The 12,143-nt window shown below is 33.8% G+C and overlaps 1 protein-coding gene across 1 annotated transcript in view; it reads right to left on the reverse strand.

Moving 5' to 3' along the window:
- Positions 1 to 12,143, reverse strand: part of MSH4 (mutS homolog 4) — an 80,838-nt gene that overhangs the window by 63,097 nt on the left and 5,598 nt on the right. The window contains exons 3-6 of the mRNA XM_008690707.2: positions 7,517 to 7,677; positions 5,846 to 5,956; positions 2,789 to 2,904; positions 1,592 to 1,765 (exon numbers count right to left, since the gene is read on the reverse strand). Of these exons, the coding sequence (XP_008688929.1) occupies positions 1,592 to 1,765; positions 2,789 to 2,904; positions 5,846 to 5,956; positions 7,517 to 7,677 (562 nt within the window). The remainder of the gene's footprint in view (positions 1 to 1,591; positions 1,766 to 2,788; positions 2,905 to 5,845; positions 5,957 to 7,516; positions 7,678 to 12,143) is intronic.

Raw genomic sequence — 12,143 nt, forward strand, 5'->3', positions numbered from 1 at the left:
ATGATCCCAGGGTCCTGGGATGGAGCCCCACATTGGGCTGCCTGCTCAGTGAGGAGCCTGCTTCTCCCTTTCCCTCTGCCTGCTGCTCCCCCTGCTTGTGCTCTCTGTCAAATAAACGAAATCTTAAAAAAACAAAACAAAACAAAAAACCCATGGCTCATTAATTCTTTGTCCCAAACCAACCCTGTATTAATGCATTCCTGCCTCACCATCACCATGTTGATTACATTATTTTCTATTAATGTGTTAATTCTAGTTTAAGTATCCCACTATGAAATCTATAAACACTGTGTGTGTGTCTGTGCCTCTCCCTATCTCTCTCTCTCTCTCATGCTCACCATCAATATTCCTGGTATTCTAACTAAAGTTAATAATAAACCAATAAAACCAGCAAACCAGTCATATACCATAGATCAAGTTCATTCAACTATTTTTACCTTCTCAAATAATTACAGAGCCCCTTAAATTTCCTGTACTTGATGCTTTTAAAGCTGGTTATTCTAATTTTGTCATAATCTGGATATAATATCTTCTTTTTATTGTGGTAAAACACACATAACATAAATTTTACCATTTTAATCATTTTAAGCATACAATTCAGTGTTGTTGGATACACCTGCAATATTGTACAACCACTGCCATTAGCCATTTCCAGACTTTTTCATCATCCCAAGCAGAAACTCTGAATCCACCAAATAGTAACTACCCATTCCCTACTGTTTCAAGTACCTGATAATTTTTATCTAACTTCTGTCTCTATGAATTTGTCTAGTCTAGGTATCTAAGTGGAATTATAAAATATTTTTCCTTTTGTGTTTGGTTTATTTCACTTATACAATGTTTTCAAGGTTCATACATCTTGTGGCATATATCAGAATTTCACTCATTTTTTAAGGCTGAATGATATTCCATTGTACATTATGTATATACCTTATTTTGTTTATCTAGTCAGTCACTCATTGATGGACATTTGGTTTATATACACCTTTTGGCTACTGTGAATAATGTTGCTGTGAACACTTGTGTGCAAGTATCTCTTTGAGTCTCTGCTTTCAATTCTTTTTGGTATATACACCTAGAAGTGGAATGCTGAGTCATATGGTAATTCCATGTTTAACTTTCTTGAGGAATCACCATACTGCTTCCAAAAATGACTGTACCATTTTACATTCTCGTGGTAAATGTACCAGGTTTCCAATTTCTCCACATCTTTGTCAACCTTATTTTCTACTTATTTGATAATAACCATCTTAATGAGTGTGAAGTAGTAATTGTGGTTTTGATTTGCATTTCCATAATGACTGTGCTTATTGGCCATTTGTATAACTTCTTTGCAGAAATGTCCATTCAAGTTCTTTGCCTAGTTTTGAAATGGATTGTTTGTTTTTTGTTGTTTCATACAAATATCTTTTTAAAATTTAACGTTTGTGAAACATCTGAGCAGCTCAGCAAAAAGGGTACAATGATTAAAGGTATGTTTATTCAATATTTCTACATCAAGCAATTTAAAGAACTATAATTATTCATAGAGAAATAGGATATAATAAAATACACTGATACATTTTGTAAGAAAAAAATTGGATGATCTTACCTACAGTCCTGATTATTAATTAGTAATTCAAGGTTTTGGGCTGATGATGAATCTATCATGGCTGTCTGTTCACTACCCTGGAAACAAATCTTCAGCGATTTTGGTGCATAAACTGAATTTTGAATAAATTCAACATATTTTAATAAAGCTGCAACAGCTGCAAGGCAGTAATACCTGAAAGGTGACCAATGATACATTCCTATAAATCTTTAGAATAAAAAGTATTGCTATAAAAGAAAACATTTATTTCACCTCATTATTAGGAAAATCATAAATATTTGTATAACATTGCTTAAATTCAAAGGGAAAAAGCACACCAGTGCTCTTTATTTTGAAAACTAGCTAAATAATCTCTAAAACATAAAAGTTGATAGAAACAGACAATTTTCTGAAGTCTGACACTTAAGTACTCTAATAAATCACATGTTGGAAGACAATATTCAATGGTAATTTAGTCAATGTACCATTCTAAGAATTCCACTCATGTCGAAAAGGTCTGAGAGAGTTAGGAGGTTCCTATGCATAGAAAAATATGTTACGATCTTGGTGAGCTTGGTCACTGTGATTAACCAAATAAACAACTAGTCCAATCTAGCTCAAAGAAAGTATCTATTTAGTATGTTCTAAAAAATATCCTTTCTAGGGTGCCTGGGTGGCTCAGTCCCTTAAGCATCTGCCTTCAGCTCAGGTCATGATCTCAACGTTCTGGGATCAGCAGGGAGTCTGCTTCTCCCTCTCCCTCTGCCTGCTGCTGTCCCTGCTTGTGCTCGCTCTCTCTCTCTGTGTCAAATAAATAACTAAAATCTTTTAAAAAATATATCATTTCTAAAAATATCATTCCCTGACCTAGCTGAATCTTTTAGGAGTCCATGTATGAAATAACAGGACTACAGCCCTGTGTCTCACATTTCTAGGTTACTATAGCTACTTGAGCAATTCACCCCAAAGTAAAGTGAGCAGCAACCATAATGGCAACAGATGATGACCAATTTGGGAAAATTATATATAAATTAAGTTAGCAAAATATGCCTTGTATATAAATTTCAGTTAACTATTTTACTATTTCAGTAATTACTGAGTGTGTATTATAAGCCAGGCACTTTTCTAGGGATACAGCAGAGAACAAAACAGACAAAAGACCTTGCCCCCATGGAACTCACACTACAGAGTTATTACTTTCCTTAAGTTATAACTTACTTGGACTGAACCTCCATTAGGACAGTGCTGAATTCTGTTACGCATAACTGTTCAATGTACTCTAGTCCTTTTGTTTCATTGAAGTATTTCCTTTGGACAGTAGTAAAATTAACATTCTGAAAAGAAGTTTTAATTTCAAAATAAATTTTAAGCTTCATGCAGTTGCCCAAAAATGCTTTCTTAAACACATGCAGGTATGTAGGCAGGTGGCTTCAATGTCACATAAAGTTTATTTTTTGTTATTCATTATTTTCCAGAGTTAAACAGAATATTTTCTTAGTGATTTACGAAGAGAATAATTATCTGTTTTGCTAAGTCAATTACAGCAGTCTATAGCTCTTATTAGACCATATTCACATGACATTTAACTGAATGTGGTAGGTACAATAATAAAAAATAAACATGAGAGTCTCTGCCTTCTACTAATTTTATTCTACAGCAACTCACCACCCAGGTTTTACATTTGGTGTTACATATTCTGCCATAATTGAGATAGAGTAGATCTTTACAATGTATTAGCTGCAGAGGAAGAAAACATCAATTCCAGCTACCAAATCTATGAGATACTATATACATGAGGTGAATTTACTTAGAAGAAAAGGAGATAATGGAACTTTCTTAAAAGAGTGAAAAAAAAAGTGAGAAAAAAAGCATGAAGTTGTAGAGTAAAAGGTTTATCTACTCTGAATAAAAACAATATCTAAGAAAAGATAATAACAATGGACTATGAAAGAGCTGTAAAACAGAAGAAAAAAAGAAAAAAACCTCATGAGGAAGTGGGGAATTTGTTATGCACCAAGATTGTTTTATCTCAGTTAATCTTCACAATAACTCTATGAGTTAAGTCTTGTTTTAACTACAATTTTATTACAAGTAAAATTCTAAAAAGTCAAGTTGCTTTTCCAACATGCATTTGATATGTGCCAGAGCTGAGACTTGAATTTAGATTTCTCTTGCTAGAGTCCTTTCACTTCATCGTGCTTCTCTTTTAATGAAAGGTTTTTTGTTTTTTGGTTTTTTTTATGGTAAGTGTGGTAATAATAATATTGTTTTTTTCTCCTCTGCTTATAATACTTCTACCCTAAATACTTCTATGACTATGTCTCTCACTTCCTTTAGGACTTTGCCCAAAAGTAACCTTAATCAATGAGGTCATGTCTCTAATTAAGTTATATAAAATACCAATTCTCTAGGAGGTAGATTATTGTCCTTATTTTACTGACAAAAAAAAAAAAAAAACTTAAGTAACTTAACTTGCACAAGATCACTTAGAGTCAAGATCTGAAACAAGCACAGTCTCACTCCTCTATTCTTAAGCACTATGCCATACTGCCCTACATCTCAAGTGTAGTGAATATACACTGTTTTTGCCTTTGAAGGACTCCTCTATTTTACATTCCATGTGGTTTTGGTAACTGTCAATTACAGAGCTCTCTGCCCCACAGAAAGCAAATGACCAGGGATGAATCATAGTGCTTCTACCCTGAGAAATAGTGATTAGCCTAACATGTGGGAATATGAACAAAGCAGGACCCACTGGGGTCCTTCCCTGGAATTTATATATGGACACTGAACGAAAGAACATATTTTTTCTCTGAATTAGATAAGCTGAGATCACATCAATCTGTAACCATCATAATTATCTTAAACCTCATAGAAGTAACCTACCTACAATTAAAAAAAAAAAAAAAGGTGGTGGGGATGAGAGTAGGGATAAGATTTATCCAACCATTTGGCTTCTCAGTTACATAAGCCAATAAATTTCTGTGTGTGTGTGTGTGTGTGTGTGTGTGTGTGTGTGTTACTTAAGCTAGTTTAAATTGAATTACTGTTACAACCCAAAGACTTAGAATGCTTAAGCAGAGCAAAATAACAAAAGTTGAAAAAGTATACATAAATAAAGGTGATGAAAAGAAGTTTGAAGTAATGGGGATGCCTGGGTGGCTCAGTTGGTTAAGCAACTGCCTTCGGCTCAGGTCATGATCTCAGAGTCCTAGGATCGAGTCCCGCATCAGGCTCCTTGCTCAATGAGGAACCCGCTTCTCCCTCTGCCTGTTGTGCCTGCTGCTCCCTCTGCTTCTGCTCTCTCTCTCTCTCTGACAAATAAATAAAATCTTAAAAAAAAAAAAAAGAAGTTTGAAGTAATGAATAAAAGAGGTAACAGATAAAGAGACTTGTATAATAGAAACAACAGATTGACTTATTTTTAGCAATAAGTCAAAGACAGCTGAGCTATGCAGGATGTCTAAGAGCACGACAAGAAATCTTATATAATTGCAGATGCTGAATATATTAAGAAAAATAAAGAACTCATTGGATTCTAAATCTCAGCTTGATACCAAATGTGTTAAAGATAAGGCTATAAACATAACAAAGTATGGTATATTCTGAAAATAAGTTGCACTCCTCTGGAGTTATTCCAACTGCAATGCAGCCTACATGGTTTGGAACTACAGCCCCCATTCCACAAAACATTTTCTAGAGGAAAGAAGTGCATGTTGGAAAAGCTCTCTCTTACAGGGAGAGCATTCGTTAGATAAAGTTCCAGAACACTTAACCTTCCACAGTCCCACATATGGAGGCTTAGAGTATAGGCTAACTGTGAAGAGTACATGCTACCAGGGGAAGATACAACAATTCTGTAATACAGATCAAGCTCTCTAAAGAAAAAGTACTTACTGATAGTGCTATCCCCTAGAACGAGAACTTCAATTTCAACTTGTCTGGCAGCACAATAACTAGTTTCCACACAGCTATACCTAAGGAAATCTGTTTTCTCTAAGGGTCTGCCTCCTGTATACTCTGAGAAGCCTCCTTATTATCTGTAACAGTTTCCCTTTTGTTTAAGGTAGATCAAGGGTGCCAAATCAAATAATTGGATACCCTGTCATTTTTATTTTATATATTAATTGTCCATTAGATTAGGACTTGTATTTAGTGAGTACGTTAGGGTAAATATAAAGTTGTTCAAATTATTGTTCTCCAGAATGCTATTATAGAATGGATTTTAAATAAGGTAAGATTTGAATGTTACTATTGAGAATAAAAATCACTTACCTTGAAATTTTCTGTGATCAAAGTAAACAACTTAGTTGAATTCCCCACAACACAAGCAGTATTTGACATTATTATTTCCAAAGGTGATAAAATTTTGAGTTTAGTGATCACCTAAAATCATTTGAATACATAATTTCTTAAATGTAAGCTTAGGATTCCCTAAAACCAAACAAGTAGCAGCTTTTTCTGAGAGATAAGTACTTAAAATTAATTCACAGATACACAAAATTACAACGGTTCTAATTATATATGTCAATTAAAATATATTTCTAACAGTGATATATTAAACATATATTCTATATGTATATATAAATATATATCATATATATAAAATACCATAAACATAGGCTCTATTTTACCTCACAATTTGTAACAGCTCTAAGCTCAAAAATTAATTTGAACTGCAGATATATATTCCTAAAATGAGATGTTTTAAAATAAATTCTTCTATTTGGTATTTTATCCATCTCCATAAAAAACATAAACACATTCAAAAGTGTAACTATGGTGATTCAATCAATATGACCAACTGGTACAGATTACAAGTTGAACAGTATAGAAACACAGATGAGAAACACATGTTTTACAACTTATTCTTTTCATAATATAGGTGCATTTCTTAGAACTGTCCCAGACACAGAAATTCTTTTTTTTTTTTTTTAAGATTTTCTTTATTTGAGAGAGAGAGCGCGAACACGAGTGAGGGAGAGGGGCAGAAGGAGGAGAAGCAGACACCCCGCTGAGCAGGGAGCCCTATGTAGGGCTCGATCCCAGGGTCCTGGGATCATGACCTGAGCCAATCCTAGGGTCCTGGGATCATGACCTGAGCTGAAGGCAGACGCTTTAACAACTAAGCCACCCAGCACCCCCAGACACAGAAATTCTTAATCAATTTGCCAAACGTTTCTGTTTTTAAAAAAGCTTTGTCCTATTTTTTTAAATTGCATAAAAATGTGAAATACCCAGAGATAAAGTCACATGCAGTACTAGTATCATGCAGGTTGTTAGCTATGCTAAAAAACTAATTATTAGGTAGGAAAAGGAAACCTATATACTGAGAAACCATAAAGAGGAATTAGGAAAAGGAAAAAAGAACAATAAAATGCTAAAAATAACATAGCATATGTATATTTAATAATAGAAATTGGAACAAATAACTTTTTAGAGTATAGAGATTAGAAGCAGATTACTTCTACCTGGTAAGTGACAGAAATTTCCATTACAATAGGCCAGGGGCCCAAATCAATGATAAGTGATAGGAAGTGAAAGCAAGAACAGGCTAAACTATGACTGACCTAAAAGACCAGTTTCCCTGTACTCTGTAAAATAAAATTCAAATACTGTTCAGTGGAAACAATCCTTTGGCAATAGCATTATTAATATATAATCTTTGGAATGAGTCCAGGAACTATTAATTTGAAGAGGTTAATTTTAGAAATTGACAGTAATCTGAAATTTTCATATAACAGCAAAACACATTATTTTTAGGACAAAATACATTAAAAAAATTAAAATCAGATGTAAAACAATTTTAATTCAGAGTAGCCTATATTAATGCAATTGTGAATAACCTTTATTCCACGAAAAAGTAAACTAATTAGGAAAGCAGTGACTTGAAAATCTACATAGTGCTCACTAGGTCAACCATTTTTTAAGAGCATAAATACTTACCTTTGCATATGTTGTATTGTCTGCAAACTGAGATAATATAATTTGTGGGCTTTTTAAATCAATACTTGCCATTCCTATTTCACCTCTGGCAAGTCCTCTACCTTCTACAACAGCTACAATAACGGATGGGGAGTGTGTTGAAACTGCAGATGATGATGTAGCTGTTAAATTTTTTTAAAAGAAAATGCATAAACATTAATAATGGTATGTTCCCACTTTTTTTTTTTGGTTCAGTTAGCCAACATATAGTAAGTACATCATTAGTTTTTGATGCAGTGTTCAATGATTCATTAGTTCCATATAACACCCCATGCTCATCACAACAGGTGCCCTCCTTAATACCCGTCACCCTGTCATCCCATCCCCCTAACACCCCTCCCCTTCACACCCCTCAGTTTGTTTCCCGGAGTCCAGAGTCTCTCATGGTTTGTCTCCCTCTCTGATTTCTTCCCATTCAGTTTTCCCTCCCTTCCCCTGTGTTCTTTCTAATAAAATTTCAAAGCACCAAGTTTAGGACATGGCTTTTAATAGCCAAGGAAATAATCTTTTTTTACTCATCAAAAAACAACTTTTCATATCCAGATCAAATAAAAATGTTAATTCTCAAAGTATTTTGCCAAAACTTAACTTCAAAATTAGAAATAATTTATACATTGTCCTATTTTGCATTTTATTGGAATGGAGTTATGAAGGAACACTGAATTTGGGATGAGAAAACCTACATTATTTATCCTACTTTATCATCTAAAAGCTACATGAATTTGAGCAAATTACTTCATAATAAATAATCAAAAATCACAAAATGTAATAACTGCCCTGCCTAACTCAAGAGCTGGTATGACACGATCAAATGGGATTATATATATGAATGCATTTTACAAAGAATAAAATATTATAGGGACGCCTGGGTGGCTCAGTGGGTTAAGCATCTGCCTTTGGCTCAGGTTCTGATCCTGGAATCCTGGGATTGAGTCCTGCATCCAGCTCCCTGCTCCATGGCTACCTGTTCTCTTATGAATAAATAAATAAAAATGAATAAATAAATAAAATGTTTAAAAAAAGAGTAAAATATTATATAACTATAAACTCCAATTATATGTAACTATATGTGTAATGTTGGGTACTTTAGTAATGTGCCAAGAATGTTCTAAATTCTTTATTTGAATTAACTCATTTAATTGTCACAATTCTATTAAATAGAGATCATTATTTACTCCATTTACCTACAAGGGGACTGAAGCATGCATGGATGGAACTAGTAAAGTCAGAATTTGTACACAGGCAGCCCGACTCCAGATCTGGTGCTCCTAACCTTTACATATTATTACTGATTTTGAGATCTGTGCCTTATAAACAATGAATATTCAGGTAAGTTGTTTAACCTTTATTAAGGTACCATTTATTCATCTTGAAAGTGGAAATACCAAATTTTTCACAAAGTTGTTATAAGAATTAAATGCAATAATATAAAAGGGGTGTTTTTTGTAAAGTATATGAAATTATTTAAAGATGAGGCATTATTCACGGATGAAAAAAAAGTCAGGCTAAAAATATCTAAAGTTTTATTGTCGAAAAGCAAACTTATTTTTGATTCTCTTGTCAATCTTTCAATAGAATCCATTTCCTCTCTTTTCCCTCCCTGACCTAGATTCACTTTTTTCTACTCTTCTATTATAATACCTACAAAATTAAACAATTATGTAATCTTAGTAGTCAATTTAAGAGTTCATTTAAAATGTATTATGTCTAGATCTCCAAACTCTCTTTGCCCTGAAAGCCCTCTTATTTATATATTAGGATTGAGTTTATATTACATCTATGAAGGCAGTTTAAATTCTGCAATAAAATACGACCTTCCTACTTTTAATTGGAAAATAAATACCAAGTTCCAGTGGAAATTCAGTACACTCAGAAGATAACTCCCTTAAACTTCTTAAAGAACGCTTATACTGTTATCTCTGTTGTAAGTAATAATATAATGAACATTCTAGTGCCTAAAGCTTTTTTGTGGGTCTGTTATTTCCTTAAAGTAGATCCTTAGAAATCAATTACTGGAACAAAGGAAAACCACCATTTGTTAGGGATCTCATATGTATTGCCAAATTTCTTTCAGAATTGTACCAATTTTTTTTAAAGTTTATTTAAGTAATCTCTATATCCAACGTGGGACTCAAACCCACAACCCTGAGATTAAAAGACACATGCTCTACTGATTGAGCCAGCCAGGTGCCCCTGTATCAATTCTTTTCTTCCCAATTTTTTATTCCATCAGTAGTATATGAGGAAAAACCAATTTTACTGTGTCTTTACCATTACTAACTTCCGAAATGTATTATATTATTACTAATTATTTTTTCTTTTTTTAATTTCTTTTTTAATTTTATTTTTAAGTTATTTTTAAGTTATTTTCTTATTATTATGTTCAATGATTCATTAGTTGCATGTAACACCCAGTGCTCATCACCACACATGCCCTCCTTAAGACCCATCACCCGGTTACCCCAACCCCCTACCCCCCTCCCTTCTATAATCCTCTGTTTGGTTCCCTGAGTCCAGAGTCTCTCATGGTTTGTCTCCCTCTCTGATTTCTTCCCAGTTTTCCCTCCCTTCCCCTGTGGTCCTAATTTAATGTACTGACACTTAAATTCGTATTTTTGAAAACTATCAAAATTAAACAGAATTTAACATATCTATTTGTTTTCTAGATTTTCTTTTGAGATGTTCATGTCTTTTTATACAGTTTTTACTAAGTTTAATGTTTTCCATCTGTTTATGAAAAATTTTTAAATCAATAAAAATGATTTATAGTTGCTACCAATCTTGATCTGATATCTCGAAGATTTCTGCTTTTGTATAGACAATCTTTTTCCTTCATAATTTCTTCCATTGCTTTTCCTGCTATGAAACTCCTCTTTCACTGAGATATTTGATATGCATTACTATTTTATTCTAATTTTTTTAGCTGTTTTGTTCACTTTGATCTTCTGTTGAGCAGAACTTTGAGCAGTACCTTTGGTTATCTAGCATGTCTGGAATGAGGTCGTACTGTACCAGAAGTACAGATTTAGACTCATTCAGAAGCAGTTGGTAATTGTCCAGCCAGACAGTCAGGGACTTGGAAGAAACGGGATTGGAAGATAATAACAAGGAAAGCTGGGGAGAAAGTATGCAGATGGACCTCTTTAAATGGGCATAAACTTTGAAAATATTTGTGTCTCATGTGAATGCCCGCTAAAGGACAACTACCATAGAGGGGACTCTTAATAGACAAAATGATACACTCTGCGGATGTCAACTAGCCTCTTTTCCCAGCCACCCCAGTGCTTCTTTAGTAGACCTATGAACAAAGCAGCCATGGTGACAAGGATATGCATGGGCTCAATATCATGAACCTCTTCTTACCAAGGAAGACCTGGTCAACCACACTCTGAGAACCTAACCTGCCAACAGCAGAGGTCAATATTAAATGCCCCATATAGCACCACTTCCCAGGCGGACAGTGGACCAATCCCTGCCTGGCAAACCTGCAGCCTCTGCCATTTAGTAGGTTCAACTTCACTTTCCCCAAGGAAATCTATACCCCAGCCTTGGAGATGAGTCCCGAAAAGAGCGTGCTTCCAAGTATGACCTCCTGGGCCTCCCCCTTCAGTTCTAGAATACCTTACAGAGTTTTCTTATATCCTACAGTGACTCTTTTATCACAGTTTAATAATTCTTTATATTAAATATCCCTTGTTTAAATCATTATATAATCTATCCTCATTATAATCTATCCTCAAATTAAATCCAGACTGCTACAGTCTCTGCCTTCATGGAGTTTACAGTGCAGCAGAGAAGAAAGACAATTAAAATACCAATATTATTAGTAAAATGAAAAGTGAAATGGGAGCACATAGCAGAGAAACTCAACCTAGACTTAATAGGATTACAGAAAGCTTTCTGAAAGGTGTAACATTTAAGCTTAGACTTGAGGAATAAATAAGAGTTGACTGTATGAAGAGGGGAAGAAAGTGTTCCTAAGCATAGGAAATACCATGTACAAAGCCCTGAGGGTAAAAGTTTGGAAATCAAAAATTTTAAAAATATATATCATATAAACACTAACCTAAAGAAAAGGAATTGCTATATTAATAGCAGACAAACTTTAAAGCAAAAAGTTTATTTAGAGATGAAGAGAGTCATTTCATACTACAACATAACAATGTTAAATTTTTAGGCTCCTACTAAAATAGCTTCAAAACATGTAAAACAAAAGATTAGAAGAACTACTAGAGAAATACACAAGTCCACAATCACAACAGGAGTTTTTAATATGCCTCTACAAAAAAATCTTTAGTGATACAGACTTAAACAACACAAAGAAATGACCTAATAGGGCACCTGGTTGGCTCAGTGGGTAGAGCATGTGACTCTTAATCTCAGGGTCACGAGTTTAAGACCCACAATGGGCCTAGTTTATTAAAAAAGAAAGAAAAGAAAGAAAAGAAGAGAAAAGAAAAGAAAAGAAAAGAAAAGAAAAGAAAAGAAAAGAAAAAGAAAGGAAAGAAAGAAAAAGACCAAATAGACATATATAAAACACAACTGTAAAAGTTTTAAAAAAAAGTGTTAACAGAACATTTACGAAAAA

This window comes from Ursus maritimus, unplaced genomic scaffold (assembly GCF_017311325.1).
Source record: "Ursus maritimus isolate PB19 unplaced genomic scaffold, ASM1731132v1 scaffold_12, whole genome shotgun sequence".
NCBI lineage: Eukaryota > Metazoa > Chordata > Mammalia > Carnivora > Ursidae > Ursus > Ursus maritimus.